The 18,653-nt window shown below is 45.7% G+C and overlaps 1 protein-coding gene across 4 annotated transcripts in view; it reads right to left on the bottom strand.

Annotated features, from left to right (window-relative positions):
• Positions 1 to 18,653, bottom strand: part of SHISA6 (shisa family member 6) — a 274,869-nt gene that overhangs the window by 127,517 nt on the left and 128,699 nt on the right. For 3 of the 4 annotated variants that reach the window (XM_071219296.1, XM_053910901.1, XM_024564740.3), the window contains one exon: positions 16,273 to 16,368. The exons of the other annotated variant lie outside the window; for it this stretch is intronic. In XM_071219296.1, coding sequence (XP_071075397.1) covers positions 16,273 to 16,368 — 96 coding nt within the window. The remainder of the gene's footprint in view (positions 1 to 16,272; positions 16,369 to 18,653) is intronic. 4 annotated transcript variants of the gene reach the window in all.

The following is an 18,653-nucleotide window of genomic DNA, read 5'->3' on the forward strand; positions in this document are numbered from 1 at the left end:
AAAAAGTATAAAAGAAAAAGACAAAACAAAGACTAATGTACAAGATGCCTAAAAAAGACACAGTCAAAATAAAATTTACCAAAGGTATTGATGAAAGGCAATAATAATGAGCAATCAAGAGAATAAAAATGAACTAATGAGTTTTTCTTTTCCATCTGGCCGCAGCCATCAGGTAGGCCAAGGTGGGCACTTAACAGGTGCACCCAGGAGCTATAGAGGAGGAAACAGTCCGATATAATGCTTTCTTCTCAGGGTGCGAATGGCCAGCTCTCTGTGCCCTACAAGGTCCCCCGCTCCACCCACCTGATGAAGCATGAAGGCTGGGATACAAGACCAAGCAAGGTTATGTTACATAACAGATTTGTGTGCGGTGGCTGCAAATGCCCCGTTCCTAAGGGTGCGACCTACAGCAAGCCTGTCCATCATGGTGTTAACCAGCTAATGTTTGATGGGAGCCCTCAGTCTGTTGCTGAGAGGCGAGCTGGGCACCACTGTGGGGCTCTGTGCATCCTGAGTTCTTACTAGGTTGGTGAAGATTCTACACACAGATTCATTGAAATTATCCTCATTGATCCATTCCATGAAGCTGTTGGAAGGGATCCTGACACCCAGTGAATCACCATTGTCACCATTGTGCACCATTGGTCCACAAGCACAGGCAGAGAGGCAAAGGCTGCCCTCTGCAGGCGGCAAGAACTGGGGCCTTGGACAGGGCTGCAGTCCCACCACACTGTCCCTGCAGCCTGGAGAAGGCACAGTCCTCACCAGCTTCACCATTACCACTCATAGAAGTAATGTTTGTACTGTCACCTCATAAACAATTTAGGGCAGTCAAAAATTAAACTAATGAAAGCAAAAAGAATTCAATAGAAATGGGTGCATGGGAAGACAGGAAAGAAAAAACAGCATATCTGTAACTGGAGTCCCTCAAGAATAAAAACAAAACCATGGAAGATAACTTTAAATATTAAGAGAGGCCAACAAGTACATGGAAAATGTACTCAGAAAGATCAACTCTGGTGTCCTAGTAAAACTAAGAGACTTCAAAGATAAAGAAAAAAATTATCAGGGCTTTCAGGTAAAAAGATCAAATAACTTACAAAGTATGAAGAATTAATCTGTCATCAGGCTTTTCAAAAAATAACATACAAAGCAAGGTAACAGTGGAAAAGCAGTAAAAAAAAACTCAAGGAAAGGAAGTGTGAGCCTAGAATTTAATCACTAGGCAAACTTCTTTTCAAGTGTCAGGGTTATAGAACAACAGTTTCAAGTCACAACAGGAAATTCTGTATCCATGAGCCCTTCCTGAGCAACCTATAGGAAGAAGTACTTCATCCAGCCATGAGATGAATGGGAAAATTTCATTATAGGAATACAGATATATCTACATCTATATCACTATGAATATCTATAGCTAATTTCAAAGACCAAAGCACAGGTTGTTAGGAGAGTAGATGACTAATGAACAGATGCTATATGTGCCAAAGTAGAAATAATGCAACTAAAAAATGGGGGGAGAAAGTAGAATAAATATACTAGTTGTATAGGCAAAAGGTATTAAGTAAAAAGATTCAATAAAAACTGATAAACTAGATGAAAATGTTAAATATAAACATTTGAGACTAAGGAGCATAAAACATTAAGTTAAAAAAGTAACTACTAGAAAAAAATACATATAAACCAACTTAAATACCAAATTTTAAAAAATTAAATAAAAAGCACACATCTTATAGTGAAATTTATTAATAAACTACCCTCCAAAATCACTAGGCTCTGATGGTTTTATAGGAGAATTATTTCAGACAGTTGCAATGTTGAACCCATGATTCCAGAGTTTTGAAAATGAAGGAAAAATCCCAATTTCTTCAATTAAACAACTGTAATGTGGATATTAAATATGATCGCAATAGCATTAGGAAGAAAACTAGAGACCAGTGTCATTCATGAATATTGACACAAAACACTAAATGAAACATTAACAGATAGAATCCAATACCATATTAAAAAAATAATAGAATATGATCAAGTAAGATTTATTTTAGGAATGCAAGATTGAATCAATGTTAGGTTAGCCACTAATTTTATTCATCAATTTAACAAATCTAAAGGAAAAGTCATAAATTATTACCATAGATACTGAAAAAGCTTTGACAAAATTCAGTACTCATTTCTGATTTTTATAAGCTTAAGAAAATAGGAATTGAGGGATACTTTTTAGTGTGAATTAATCTGAATCAACATATATCTATCATCTATCTATCTATTGTATCTGTGTACTCTGGTCCTAAAAACAGCAATGAGGAAGCTATAGAGCATTTTCACTAACATCAGAAGAAAGACAAGGACTCCCTCTATCTTCATTACTATTCAACACAGTGGTATTAAGTCAATGCAATCAGACAAGAGAAATCAAAGTTAAAGGTAAAGAAGAAGCAAAACTACTTCTATTTGTATATGACATTGTAGCGCACCTGAAATCTGAATGATAAAAATAACTCAAACAATAAAATAAATTGACAGCAGGATATATAATTAACACTTAGACATCAACGGCCTTCATGTGCACAAACCTAACCAGTCAATAGTTGAAACGGTACTGAAACCCCAACTACAAACCAAAGAACATGTGACCCTAAGCCAAGAAGATCATTTTTCTTTTATTATAAAGGACATTAGTGGTACATTTGAATAGAAACTATTTAGGTAATGGTATTTTATCAATGCTAATTTTCTGATTTTGATTATCACACAGTGGATATGTATGAGAATGTCTTTGATATTAGAAAATACATACTTAAGTATTCATGGGTAAAGGACCATCATATCTGCAATTTACTCTCAAATATTAAAACACACACACACACACACACACACACACACACAATTATATGCCCTGCCCAGTGCGGCTCAGTTGGTTAGAACACTGTTCTGTAAACTGAAAGGGAACCTGTTTGATTCCCGGTCAGGGCACACACCTAGGTTGCGGGTTTGGTCCCCCGTTGGGGCACACATGAGACAGACTATCAGTGTTTCTCACGTCGATGTTTCTCTTCCTCTTTTTCTTCCTTCCTTCCCCTCTCTCTAAAATCAATAAGCATGTCCTCGAGTAAAGATAAAAAAATTATACATGTATGTTATTTTTAGAAAAATGTATATTTGTATGTTTATATCTACATATAACTAGTATGCACATATAGAGACTGAAACAAAGAGAGGAAATGATAAAACAAATGTAATAAAATGTTAAAATTTGAAGAATTTGAAGGGTATACAGGACTTTTTTGTACTCCTTTTTTAACTCCTTTTATAACTTTTATGTAATTCTGAGATTATTTCTCAATAAAAACATTTAAAAGATATAAAGTAATAAAAGGAAAGGAAGTGGTGGGGCTAATATTGGTTATATAAATGATGCTGTAACAGGATGAATTATTGAGCAACCATTATGGGAAACAGAGATCAAGCTAGATCTATCTGTGCAAATATCAAATGATCTCCAAGCCACAGTAGGTTTAAAAAGCAAAATGCAAAATGGTGACCATATGTCTCTTTTTTGTGTTTAACATGCACATGACTGGCGTCATAAAGAGTACAGTGAAATGAAAACCAAAGGGGGACCACTTCTCACAGAGGTGTAAGGGGGTGGAGAACAGCTCTGGAGGTGACTGAGAAAAGGACACGGAAAACTGCCTACAACACCTCTGACCTGGGGGTCTCAGTACACATGCACGTGTCTGGGGACATCAGGACCAGAGAGCATCTTGCATAAAAAGTTTACAGGTAGGGAGATATAAGCCCAGAGAGGTGAAGCAATTTTCCCAAGACCACATTCATCTGCAACAGCTTCCCAAGTTTCTTGGCTCCCAGGTTAGTGTTGCTTCAATTCATTCATTCATCCACTCAGTCCTCATTCATTCATTCACAAATACCCATTGAATGTTAACTATGCACCAGGCATTAGGCCAGCCACAGGGTGCACAGTGGTAAACATGAGCAGACGTGGTCCTACTCACAGAGTTAGAGGCAAAGACAGATACTAGGCAAGAAATCATATAAATTAAAAATATTTTTGAAGAGTACAAGAAAGTAAATATAACATAATGGATCTACTTGCCATGTGAGGGGCAAGGCAGTCTTAATCAAAGAAGGGAAATCCAAATAGAGACCTGAACAACGAGTAGCCTGGTCTGTTAAGGACTCAGGAGAAAATTCCAGACAGAAGAAACAGCTTGTGCAAAGGCCCTAAGGAGGAAGAATAGAAAGCGAACCAATTTTGGCTGGAGTGCACTGAACAAGAAGGAGAACAGTACCCTAAGAGGCCCCAGCAGTAAGCAGGGACCAGATGGCGCAGGCCTTGCATGCCACATATTTGCTTTGCTCCTGACTCATGTCCATGGCCAAACAGATGGGGAGGGAGAGTATGCACATGTTGTCATTTAAGAGTTTTGAACTCAGCCAGTATTTTTATGATGGGCAAGCTCCATTCAAGAGTGAGGTTAATATTTAAGACTCTGACTCCAGTAGAGAGTCTCTGAGGTTTAACAAAGCAGAGGTGATAATAGATCTTAGCTTTAAGTCAGATTAAATAATTAAGTCAGGATTAAGTCAGGTTAAACTAGGTTAGAATAAGTTAGGTCAAAGTCAATCTGGCTGCTCAGTAGAGGACAGGATGTTGGGGAAAGAAAGGAACTCCTTGTTGGAGGTCTTCCCAAGTTGTCTAGATGGGAAGGGGGGAGCTGTGGTTTGGGAGGCTAGCTCAGAAGAGGGCAGGCAGTGGAGAGTGGAGTGGAATGGTAACAGACTTGGCTGCGTGTGGTGAGGGAAAGAGATGTTAAGGACAGCACACAGGGTTCTACGCAAACACCCGCGTAGCTAGGGGTGCCACATCTGCTGAGGCACCCCCAGCTTCATTTGCACACACATAAGTTTCTTCCAAATAGGCCAAGATCTGATCTGGGCATAGCTGGCATCCCTGCCACAGCCCCTCTCTTTCATTTGAATGGATTCAGGGGTCAGGCTTCAGGCATCTGTGTCCAATTGCTCTTAGTTAAAAAAAAAAAAAAAAACAACAAAACAGAAAATCATTATGCTTCCCCAGAATTATCCTCCTAGGGCAACCAAAATGTTTCACTGCAAAGCATCGGAAGAGAACAAGGAATAATATCAATCTTACTCAAGGAATGAATACTTTACAAGCTCTGGCCCTCTGGACCCTAGGTGTACATTTATGCATTGCTAGTGGAAGGGCCTTCAGGAATGAACAATCTGCTGTTAATCTTGGGGGAAAAATCACCTCTCTCTAGTATTGCATCCATATCTGGACAGTCTCTAGCAAGAATCTTACAGTGTGAGCAGAACAGGCCGCTCTGGGAACGTGTGAAGTGTTTAAACTCAAAGCCCTCCTCTGTGGGAAAAGCTGCCTGACGCATTCTATGCTGTTGTTCTACATTTAGGACATGCCTTATCCTGAAATAACCCCAGAATATCAGAGAACAAAGGGTCATATTCACCTTCAGTGCTCTGATTTACACAAAAAAACTGAGGACTGACACAATATCAATAATATCAATACCTCAAGTCAGAGACTCCGTGTGGGGGGCGGAATTTGCCCTGAACCCAGGAGCCCACGTGAGCCCCTTCAGTTCTGCAGCCTGAGCCACACCTGACTCACGCAAGGGAGGGCCCTCTGGGTGGTGGGAACAGATCTCTGGGAACTGACCGTACCTTTGCTAGGTCCATCTCTGCCAGTGCAGTCAGCCTCACACAGAAGCCGTATTTGTTTTGCTTTGTAGTGTTATTCTTAAAGGCAGAAGAGAAGAAAGGTAACAGTCAACTATGATTAGGAACTCAGCCCCTATTGAGCACCTGGGAAGATTGAGGACACTGTCTCCAACTCACCTTTCTAGTTCCATTTCCTGCTGCCCCCTCACTTTCCTGCACCCTCCTCACACAGGCATTTCCACTTCCAGGCCTTGGTCCAGGAGGCAACCCTTCTGAAATTCCCACCCTGCCTCACTCTTGGTGCGTCACACCCCGTCTCCTGTCCTGCAACGGCCATCTCAAATCCTGTCTCATGACAGAGGCCATTAGGACCCTACCATTCAGGGGCAGTATTTTCCTCCGGTAAGCCCCTCTCTGGCTGTCCTCAGGATCTCCTTCCTATTGATTGGCAGGATTCGTACTCTGGCTCTGGGAGGCGGGCCCTGTTTTAGGTATCTTCGCTCAACTCATACTTCAGTTCTATTGAAACAGACGAAACTCCATGATTCTGACATCTCGGACAGGACACTGGAGTCTTAAAAGGTCTGTGTGTGTCACCCCTCCGGGTTCGGTGTTCCTCCTCAAATTATTCTTCCCTCCTCAGCTACATATCAAATGAGACTTCATGGCCAAAGAATCTCCAAAATGGAAGTTACCTGGAAGACCATTGAGGAACCACACTTAAGAGCAAAAATTCTTCCACAGCAATGTTGCTCAAACTTGAATGTGCATATGAGTCACCGGAAGACCTTGCCGAAATGCAGGTTCTGATTCATCAGGGTCAGACGGGGCCCCAGAGTCTCCACATCTCACTGGCTGCCAGGGGATGCCCATGCTGCTGGTTTCCATATTACCCTCAGTGATAAGGTTCTACAGCACTCTGGAGCCATGAATGACAGGAAGAGCTGCCACTGCTTGAGTGCTTAGTGCTCTGGTACATGCTTCACCTCATACAATTCCATACTAGCCCTGTGCAGTAGGTATTACTGCTACCTTATTTCATAGATAAATCGCATAGAGGTCAAGGTCACACAGCTAGGAAGTGGTAGAGCCAGGAGTGGACGAGCATGTCTGATCCAATGACTCTCTTCTTCTCACCATTTTTTTCCTACAACTATCTAATGAGGGAAGTTCACATCACTATTGGGAGGGGAGCAAGACTGAGGTTGAGGCTGGATTTCTTTATTCTGCCACATACATAATCTGCAGAGAGCAGAGACATGGAATTATGTGGTTGTCTTCCAGAGAGTCGAGTCCCAAGAACCTGAAGGCATCAGTATTCTGTCCCACTTCTAGGCCACCAAGAAATCCCAGTAACTGCTGATTGAGAGACTGTCCTCTCCCGGCCACAGACTCCAGCTGGCATAGAGGAGGCATTCCCATCACCTTCCTGGGGCTTGACAGCCACCTAGCTTAGCTGTCAGGGTTTCTGAGACTTGGCAGTGAGCAGCAGAGGGTGAGGAAAGCCAATGCCAAGGGCTGGCTCATGGGAAAGGGAGATCTCAGATGACCAGTCAGTGCCAAGAGCAATGCTAGGAAGAGACTGTACTGGCCACACACTTCCCCTGGGCCCACTTGAGCCATGGGTCACAGCAGGAAAAAGCTCAGGTCTGGCACTAGGGAGCAACTGGAAACAAGAAACACACAGCTTTGAGCTGTCTGACCTCTGGCTGGGCAAGCTAGACTCTGGGAAAACAGAGTTTGATCCTCTATCCTCTCCCAAGGAGGATGCAGAGACCACAAAGACTCAGGGTGCCAACAGAGTCCTATGTGCCTTCTGCTTCTGCCTGGGCAGAGAAACAAAGTTGGGCTGGCAGCGTCTGAGGAGTAAGGGATGTTTCCTTGATCTCAATGTACCAAAAAGACTTCTCTCCGGCTGTACCTATCACTACCTGGGTTACTCCTTTTTTGAGAACATCCACATCCCCTATGGGTAAGAACTGAAACTTCCCAAGGCAATGAGACTTACAGTGTCTCCTGACCTGCCCCCTCTGCCCCATGCTCTCCCTCCTCTCCTTACGCCTGCCCAGCAGATCGTCTCAGCACCTTGCATTGACCATCAACAGCAGGCCCACAAGCAAGCATTAAACAAGGATGTGTATGGTTCAGCACTCAGCCAACGGCCTCATGGACTCCTGGGAATGTTTCTCTGTGCCACCACCTACCCAGGTAGTGGGAGTTGGGTGATAGCTTAGATACCCTATCAATGTGCCATTTCAATCCAAGCACTGCTATTAGAACAAGGTGAGTTAGAGAGGGGTACAGAAAACTTGTGGACAACCTCCTTGGTGCCTTGAGTGGGTCTCTCAATGGCAAATTGGGTGGTCCTACCTTAGTGGTGGACTCTTGGCTGGTTCAGGAAGTGGGTCCAAAGCACCGTGCTCCTCAGATCGAGCTGCAAGGTTTAACTGCTGCCAAAACTCATCTAGGTGGAGACAGGTCCTGGGCCAGCCCCCTCTCTGCTTCCCAAGGGGCCATAGGTATTCTTGTTGCAGGGCCAGTGTGAGAAAGGGGGTTTGGCAGAACAGCTGCCTTTGAGCTGAGATCATAACATGGCTGAGATCACAAACACAAGTATCCAATTCTGAAACTCTCAAAGGTATTGCACTGGGGTTTGTTTTGCTTTATTTCCTTTTATTTTGTTTGAGCAGCAGTCACATGGAGAAATGGGTTCACTGGGTAAGCATCAAAGTCAACATTGGTGCAGATGCAGTTTTGCCTCTGTGGCAATCCATTTAAACCAATTAGTCCCCTTGTGATTGTGACTCAATTCTAACAAAAAATGTAATCCCACTGACACCACATATTGTCCTGAGAGTGAGGCTTAGGGGCAGTCTATGTGTGCTGGCCTGGAGCATGAGAAACACCGCAGAGTGAATCTGAGCCCACCAACTCAATGCCTTGTTCTTGATGGTGCGGGCAGTGAGTGGGCACAGAGTTCACAGAGGCAGCTGTCCCATGTGCAGATCAGAACCAGCAGATAGCTTCTACCTCGGGTGCCCTCCGCCCACTCCTTCCTGCCCTCCCCTGGCCCATGCAGAGGTATAGGAAAGAATGCTCCCAGGTGGTACAGCTCAGAGGCCAACCTCAGGCAGGGCAGACCCGGCCTTCCTTCTCTCTTGCTTCCAGGCTCACTGTTGCCATGGACACCAGACACCTCTGAGTTCTGCATTTTATCTGGAGTCCAGCCGTGAACACCTTGGTTTAGTCAAACCCACTCACTCTCCTGGGCCCGCAGAGTATGAAAATATCTAAGCTGGGTTTCTTTAGCCAAATGGCTCAGGGGTCTCCTTGCTGTATTCGCAGGATGGTCTGAAGGCTCTTGCTCAAATCCTGGTGTGGGGTGGCAGCCTGCAGCTCTGCAGAAGCCTACGCACTCCTTCCTTCCTTCCTTCCTTCCTTCCTTCCTTCCTTCCTTCCTTCCTTCCTTCCTTCCTTCCTTCCTTCCTTCCTTCCTTCCTTCCTTCCTTTTCTTCCTTCCTTCCTTCCTTCCTTCCTTTTCTTCCTTCCTTCCTTCCTTCTTCCTTCCTCCCTCCCTCCCTTCCCCCCCCTCTTTCTTTCTTTGTGGAAGAGACCTAATTTCAAACCTGTACCACATACAGCCACCGCAGTGCCCAGGCAAATGGGCCGGTGGGAGAGGTGAGTATAAGTCCAGGGAGTGCACGGGGTTCGGACCAGCAGTGGGGCTGGAGAAAGGGCTGAGGGATGACACTAAGGAGAACAGTGCTGGTTGGGATGTCCACAGCCCATGTGGAACCTGATGAATCTGAAACAGGGCCCTGCCCTCAGTTCTGATTACCTCTCCCCTTCATAAAGCTCCTTAGAGCATTCTTACCTTGTCATCACCAAACGCTCCCCCACCTCTTGCCCTCTAATATCTCCCCCCTCATCATATGGACCAAAAGGCTCTGGTCTGCCCTGGCCAGTGTGACTTAATTCACTGGAGCATCATCCCTTAGCCAAAGGGTTGTGGGTTTGATTGATCCCCAGTCCAGGCACAAACAAGAGGCAACCGATCAATTGATGCTTCTCTCTCTCATCACTGTTTCTCTCTCTCCCTTCCTCTTACTCTAAAAGCAAGGGGAAAAACTGTCCTCAGGTGAGGATTAATTACCAAAAAAAAAAGCTCTGGTCCTTGCTCTCCCTTGCCCTGCCTTCTTCTTCCTGTAAGCCACTTGCCCAGACTCATCACTGGCACCTGATGTTTTCTGAATGTTAGAACCCATCTCTGCTTCATTCTCATCTGAGAGAGCAGGTGCCCTGGGCCTAGGCCCTAACAGCTCTCCAATGACTCCTTCTGGACCACTATTCCTCCTTCGAAGATCTGGGGACTCAAGCAGCCAGGCTACCATCTCTGCAACTCCCCTTGTTGCTGAGACTTCCAAACTGGCATCAGGATGGTTGCTTTTCCAGCTTTGCTCTCAGCCCCTGCTCCGATGCCCCCACCACTCTGCAGCATTTACTTCCCTCCCTCATGTTCTGCCTTAGGCCCCATGGGGAGTGGCTAAGCAGAAGGATGGGCCATATCCAGCCTAGTCCCCAGGGGGGCATCATTTAGACAAAATGAAGACATTCTGTTCAGGGTCTTTCTTTGGGGTCTGGAATGGTCCCCACAGGGCAGCACTTCTTGCTCTCCAGGCTTCTCTCCATCCCCAGGGTGAGTTCAGGGAAGTCTAGTCCCAAGGCCCTGAGTGCTTGGAGGCTGTGCAGGTGTCAGCCCAAGGCAGCAGTGTCCTCAGTCCACTATCGGCTCTAGAGATGGGCAACAAAGATGCTGTGCAGGTGGGCCTGCTCAGACATCTTCACAAGGGTGACCAGCTACCTCCTTTTACCAGAGACTAGGGGATGTCTGAGGACACAGGCCTTTCTGTGCTAAAATTGCAACAGTCTTGGGCAAACATGGATGGTTGGTCTCTCTAACTCTCATTGACAGATGATGAACCTGCTTCCAAAATCACTGAGCACCAATCTCATATGTCCCTGTGCATGCACTGTGCTTACATACTCTCCACCTCCCGTCTGTGACTCTAAGGCCAGCCCCTCCACCTGGGTAGCAGAGGCTTCATCTGTCAAAGATGCCACTTCTGAAACCTCCTCCCCACCTGCAGTTTCAATTTTCCCTTCTTTACTGGATCATTCCTGTACAAACAAGTATATTGTGATTTCTCCCATCTTACCAACACACAGAAAAACAAACAAACAAAAACTCTTTAAATCATACTCCCAGCTACTGCCCTCATGCTCTACTCTCCTTTACAGTAAAACTCTAAAGACTACATCTGCCATCTCCTATTCCACTTCTTCCATTGTCTTATTTTAAAAATCTTTTACACTTTTTATTATGGAGAATTTCAAAGATATCCCAAAATAGAGAGGCTAGCATAGTGAACCCTCCTCTTCCCATTACTCAGTTTGCCCAGGTCCCATAGAATCACATCCCGGATGTTACCCAATCTCCCTTGCATCCATCCACCTGGACAGACATGTGCACTGCCATCCCAAAAGTACCCTTGCCCAGGTCACTGATGACCTCCAGTGACCTCCATGTTGCACCCATGTCCACTTTAGGCTTCATCTCACCGGGCCTCTCTATGCCATACAGTAGCGGCTTGCTCCCTCCCTCGGAAACCCTTGTTTGTTTTCTGCTTCACGTCCAAGACACCAGTCTTCCATGATTTTCTTGCTTCCTGGCTCCCCACACTTGACTAGTCTCCTCTGGGGGTCCCTCCTCATTAGCTGATCTCACCCAGGCTCCTGGCTTCATAAAATGGAAATGCCCACGTTTATATTACCAGCCAGGACATCTCCTGCGAACTTGACATTTCCACATGGACTTTTAAAAATTAATTAATTAATTAATTTTAGAGATCGGGGGAAGGAGGGAGAAAGGGGGAGAAACATCCATGTGTAGGGGGGCCTCTCGCACGCCCTCCACTGGGGACCTAGCCTGCAACCCAGGCTTGTGCCCTGACTGGGAATCAAACCAGCGACCCTTTGGTTCCCAGGTCGGTGCTCAATCCACTAAGTCACACCAGCCAGGGCACCCATATGGATTATTAATAAGCATCTAAAACTTAATATGAAGTCAGAATGATTTTACCTCACCCTCAACCTCTGCCCAAACACTATCTCTCCCAGCCTTCCACCTTCCTAATGCCTCAGGCAGAAAACCTTCTGCATTTTATCTGGCCCCACCTGGAATCCAGTTCCTTCAATGGCCTCACAGGCCCTGTGTGGTCAAGCCCCAGCCCCTCTCTGACCCAACCCTTGCTGCTCCATCTGCTCCCGTGTCACAACTGTCCCCAGGCAAGCCAGGTGAGTGCTGCACCACTGCTCCCTCAACCCAGGAGAACCTTCCCCAGAGAGTCAGCTGACTTGGTTCTTTGCCTCCTTAGTCTTTGCTCAAATGTCATCTTTTTCTGAAACCTTCTGGATGCTCTTATAAAACCAGGAAGTCGGCCTTTCCATTCCCTGCCTCATTTTGCTCCATAGTTCTTAACTCCATGTTGACATACTTCACATATTTACTTCTTTCTTTCTTGATTTCTATTGTCTGTCTGCTGCAACCTCAATGCCTAGGACAGTGTCTGGCACACTCAGCCAATGTGCTTACTTGAAATGAACGGCTACATGGGCAACAGTGTTTGCCTCCTACAAGGGGCAACCACTTTGGAGCTCCCACCTTTTTGCAAAGGCTTTGAGATCCCTCTCCCTATCCCTCTCTCGCCCATAAACACAACCCCCCTATCACTGGCTCCTGGAATGGAGGAAAGGACCTAGTGAACACAGCAGAATACCAGAAGAGGGGTGGCTGTAACCCACCCATCACACTCTGCAAACTGCCTGAGGGCAGAAGACAGCCACACTGAGCGCTGCCCTGAGTCCCGTCAGGACTGAGGCCTGGGGCAGCCTGCGGAGCCCTAGTGGGGTCATTGGAGCTAACCCTCTCTATGTAAGGGCTACTACAAAGATTCTTCTGGCTCTTTCTACCAGACTCAAGAAAAAAACAAACCTGCCTGACAGATTTTAAACAAACTGCATAAATGGAATAGGGTCTCTGTAGGTGTAGACAGACCCTGAAAAATTATGAGAGGGGAATGAACTTCCTTTCTGAAAGGATCAACCCTGCTAACACACTGTTAATGCTCGAATTCCTGGTCCATGTCTTTTTTGTCACTTACTGTCTTGCAAACTGTACCTCTAATAAGAAACAGCCATCAGTTGCTGAGTGCCCACCAAGGTGCAGCTCCCGCGGAACTGTAGCCCAAACACTGCCTCGGGCCCTCCCATCGTCTAGAGGCAGGACACCCAGTGTCCGGGAGTTCAAGCCTGGGGAACAGGCCTGGATTTGGAACAGAACAGGGCTACCTGTTTGATGGTCCCTGGGCAGGTCAACTGAGCCATGCTAGCTTCAGTGTTTCCCCTATAACATGGGGAGAGCAAGAGCTCTCTGAAACTGGAGCTGTCCTCCCAGCAGCCAGCATGTGCTTCTATCTCCTAATGCCTCTGGGGTCTGTGAAATGGCACAGGGGACTGGAGTCATCCAAGCTTCCAGTAAAGGCGACCAATGCCACTTAGAACAGGGACACTCCTGCTCAGATCTTAGATAATCGGTATCGGGTTGGTGGGGCGACTGTATTCCTGCTAAAGCCTGTGTGGCTACCCCATTAGTCCCGAGAGTCATCCTGGGTCCACACAGTGGCCACATGCCACCAGAAGGCCTTAGGAAAATGTAGGGAAAGGAGTAAAGGAAGAGGGGCCAGAAGAAGGCAGTAATGGAATTGACACAAAAGAACAAGGAAAGAAGGATTTGGAATGGTAGAGAATTAAACACACATGACAGAGGAGGGTGATATGTTAGAGACCTCTGAATGGTCGCTTCCCTGGGGCATTCACACGGGGTCATTGTGCTTACAGGCACCACTTAGAGTTGAACTTGGTTTGCTCTGAAGGAAGGGAGAATGGAGCTTGGCCTTTTTCTAGAGAACTAGGCTGCGTGGGGACTAAAGAGACCCTCATTTCCAAAGCACCCCTTCTACCCTCCACCAATCCCCAGTCTCTTTGCTCATGCAACTTTAGTTATTGTCTAAATAAAAAGGTACACACAAGGTACATTCCTGGAAAGGGGATGGCAGAGAATGGAGAAGATCTGGTAAAGGTGACGGACTCAGGTAGGCTGGCCACACACAAGTGAAGAAGGGGAGATAACAAGCAGCAGCCACAGCAAGGCCCTCCACTCAAGAGCAGGGTAAGGCCTTCTGGATGCCCCCAGTTACAGTGACCTAAAGGACAGGTACGGATAGAGAATGACCCGCGTGTTGCTCTGATGAAGGTCCAGCTAATTTGAAAGAAGGCTCATGTCCATAACCTGATAAATACGTAATCTAGCTCCCGTCTCTCTGATCTCATCTCCTTCTACCCTCGGCCTCTTCCATCCTGCTGCACTCACACTGGCCTCTCTCCACTTCTTGGGCCCATGAGGAAGCTTCTATCTCAGCATATTCCCGGTGCCTCTGCCTGGGATGCAGGTCTCTGCTCAATTACTACCCTATCCCAGAGGGGCTTCCTGCCACAGAACTTCCTGCCTCCTTGTTCTTGTCATTGAGAACTTTTGTCTGCTTCCCCCAGTGGAGTATAAGCTCCACAGAACAGATTCTATTTTGTTTACTTCTGGACATTGCTTAGCATGTAGAAAGCCTCATGAAATATTTGTTAAGTGAACGTGTGAACCAAGAGCCACAACTATGTGTGTGTGTGTGTGTAAAATGAGTTCCTTTGATTGAACTGTTTGGTGTTTCAGGGTGGCCACCTACAAGGAGCAGGGGTGAGGGTGGGAACCACTGCAGTTCAGAAACCTGAGTAAGAGTCGCTGTGCTGTGTCGAAAGATTCACGTGCATAGCTCTGCTCTTGGGGTCGTGGGAGCATGGCAGCCAGCCACCACAGGGGCCCTCAATGATCCTTTGCACCTGATGTTTGCACCCTTGTGCAGTCTCCTCCCATTCTGAATAGGGCTGACTTGTGTAACCAACAGAATATTGTGAAAATGATGCTCATAAATGACATTGTGGCTTTTGTCTTTCTCTTTCTTGGATTGCCCACTCTGAGGAAGCCCCACTACCCAAGTAGTCACAGAGAGAACATCACAGGGAGAAATGGAGGCCCTTGCCCACAGCCAGCACCCTGTGAGAGAACCGTCTCGGAAGCAGGTTCCCCAGCCCCAGCCCCACTCGGAGGCAATACGGCCCCTGCTGACACCTTCACTGTGGCCTCATGAGACACCCCAAGCTGGAAGCACCCAGCTCAGCAGCTCCCAGATTCCTAAACTGCAGAAACTATGCAAGATAATAAATGTTTATTACCACTTTAAAATGCTACATTTTAGAGTGATGGTTTCACAGTGATAGATAATTATCACAAAGCAGCCGGCTGGCCCAGGTATGAGGGGACGTGGGTGTGACTAGGACTGTGCCTTTCAGTGGTTCACTGGGCAACCCAACTCCCCCTCTGGAGCCACTGGTCCCGATTTAATTCTGTAACCCATGTTTAGCCACAAATGCCACCTGTATCCTCAATAAACTTTATTTAGACACAAAGAGACACAACAGAAAATACATACACAGATACAGATATTTTTTCTCTATAGGATGAACAAACATCACAAAGGGAATTTAAAAAGTAGGTGCATGGAATGTAAGAAAATATTGCAGAGTTCTTTGTTCACTCACACTTAAAATAGACACATGCTTCAGAGGAAGACAGGAATGTGCCATCCCCACACAGAGTTCACAGTTGTTCTAGAACAGTACACAGGTGTTGGGGAGGTAATCAAAGGAGTTAGAGAGCCAGTTACTCTTGACATGACAGAATGCTCACAACACTAGCAGGACTCTGTTGAAACAAAAGACAGAATGGAGGATTCCAGCCCCCCTGCACAGATGCTCTGCAAGCTGTCAGCTAGGTCACAAAGCGGCTCAGCAGAAATGCTGCGTTATTTCAGCTTGTGGCTTGAAGGTCTGCGCACCCTCTACCTTTGCGTCCACATCAGAGAGTTTACACAGACACACGTAGGACACCGAAACTCTCGACATGCGTGCTGGCTTTGACCCCCACAGTACAAAGCATTGACATCAGTTTATAAAATGTGGCTTTAAAAAAAAGGAATAATAGCCAAGAAGACAAGGAACACGTTGCAAAGGCTACCACGTCCATTGGCAGTGTTTCCGCCATGCCGCAGGCCTGTGGCCCCTCCCACAGGGAGCTGGCCCCCTCCACTCCGTGGGTGGAGCAGGATGCATGTTTCTTGGAAGTCTATTATTTCCCTCTAAAGTCACGCTCGTGACCTCGTGGCCACTCCCGTCAGAGCCATGCATTCACCAGCACAAGCCGCAACAGAACCACCCCACTTATTCCTGTCCTGGGCAAGCCTCTGGCCTCCACACCATCTTCGCTTTGCAGATGGGGGTTTCCCTAGGCAACCTCTGTATGTTAGTAAAAAATGGTTTCCACTGTACCCTTCGTGTGTCCTCTTCCTAATGTGACAAATCCAGATGAGATGAAGTTATGGAGATCAGCTCCTCCACTTCGGTAAGCATCCTTCCCATAATGTCCTGCAAGAAGACGGGGCAGAATTACCTGGCGCATCCATGACACCACAAGAAGACAAACGTTGCAGCTCCAGCTCACCCGACAGCAGAGCTGAACTTAACTCAGATCAGCAGCCAAGTCAGAAGGTAGAAGCAGTCAAGAGAAGATATGTACATATAATTTCCTAAATTTATATAAATGTATAATATATATTATAGAACTATATAATATATATTTCATCAATATATATAAAGTATATATATTTCATCTTATAAATATTTGTATATGAACATATAAATATATAAATATATTTAGATATATTATATATTACTGTGCAACAAAGTGCACGTGTGTGTGTGTGTGTGTATACAGTACAACACAGTACAACAATGAAGAAAGCTCGGGGAGGTTATGTTGAAAGCAGAGGATGGAAAGGGAGACATGTGGCGTGACTCTGGCATTTCTGACCGAGCACATCAAACGCCAGTCTACCTGCCCTACCATCCTCTCCTTTGCCTCAGCTCCCTTCATTCCCTTTCTTGCCTTACTCATTTGTCTTCTTTCTTTCCAAAGTGCAGAGGCAGGGTCTGGTCAGGACTGCTTGGCATATGTGTATGTTTGTGAATCATACCATGTCCTACGGAACTAGAGCTGTATGTCGTAGGGGAAACCCCTTGTCAGCTGATGCTGACAAATGGGATGGTGGTTAGAGAACATTGGAAAAAGATTTCTGTGCTTTCCTGTCTGGAATGTCTGTAATAAGATCTGATCCCTCAGCAATCTAATGCACCCATCTACCTGTGGGGTGGTGCAGGAAAAAACAGAGGGCAGGTTAGAACCCTGGAAGAAGACATTCAAAGAGAGGGTTAACGTTCTGCCTCCAACATTCGCAACAGGATTTCACAATATGCTTGAAATACTGACATTGTAAAGAAAGAAAGGACTCCAAAAACCCTCCTGGGGCATGTGCACATGAAAATGGGCAGGAGCCATGTTTCTGTCATGCTCCCACAGGAGCATATTGAAACTGTACTTAAAATTATAATAATGTGCAGAACGACTGAATACGTAATGTTAACTTAAAAAGTGGACAGAAAATGCTATATTAAATATTATCATAATGCTGTAAAAGATTCACACCAGTGCATACAAAAATATTAAAGGAAAACACACCTGACACTGACAACTGTCTTTGAATAGCTGGAACACAAGTCTTTTTTCTTCTCTCCTTTCAACTCTTCACTATTTCCCATTTTTTCTATCATCAATAGGCAATTTTTGTAATATAAATAGGTAAAATAAATTTCTAATGGAAAAACGTGTGATAAGTTGAAAGGCAACCTAAACCACATTTTTTCTTAGCAGGGCACCCTGTGCCGTAGTAGGTCTCAAACTTGGGTGCATGTTGGAATTATCTGGAAGCTTTTAAAAACATGGCTGTCTAGATACCGCTCCAAGATTCCAACTTAATGGGTCAGGGTCTGGGCTTAGAGAAGCATATTTTCAAGACGGTTTCTAGGTGTCATGAGTGGGAAGAACCACTGCCCTAGAGTGAGTAGAGACACAACCTAAGTTTGGTTTATTCACGTAGGTTCAATGACTATTTGCTGGGACCCTCGTGGGTGCCCCGAACCACCTACCATGTCAGTTCCAAGCCCCGTAGTTCTTCCTCTTCCTTCCTTCTCCCAAATCAGTGGTTCTCAAATCTGAGTGTGCATCAGAAAAGCCAGAGGGCATGTTAAAACAGACTGCCAGCCCAGCTCCCAGAGTTCTGGCTCAGTCCATTCAGGATGGGGCTCGAGATTCTGCATTTCTATCAAGTCTCCCAGGATGCTGACACTGCTGGGTTCAAAGACCAAACTGAGAACCAGGTCCTGGCACAACAGGAACATAAGAAAATGCTACCACTGCTTCCTTCAGACTCTCCACTCTGGAATAAATACCTCATTCCTCGGGGCACACAGCTTTCCATGAGCACTCTCCTGCCATAAAATACTGGATTACAACCCACAATATCATAGAACAGAAAGAATTACTGAAGCTGAGCTAAGAGGCTTCTGCCCATATCCCAAGCCACATCACAGCTCTGGAAACCAGACTCTAGTACTTGGAGAAATTCATCTTCATCAGGGGTGAAGAAGAGAGGAACCAAGCTGTGGGGAGGGGTACACTAACAGTCCCAGGAAGAGGGGGACCCTTGTCCTGTGATGTCGCTGCTTTCTCCCCACCCCACCTCCTAACAACAGAAGAGTCAGAAAGGAAGTAACAGTTCAGAGCCCTCATAAATTTGGATCTCATTAATTCATAA

This window comes from Desmodus rotundus, chromosome 9 (assembly GCF_022682495.2).
Source record: "Desmodus rotundus isolate HL8 chromosome 9, HLdesRot8A.1, whole genome shotgun sequence".
Lineage (NCBI taxonomy): Eukaryota > Metazoa > Chordata > Mammalia > Chiroptera > Phyllostomidae > Desmodus > Desmodus rotundus.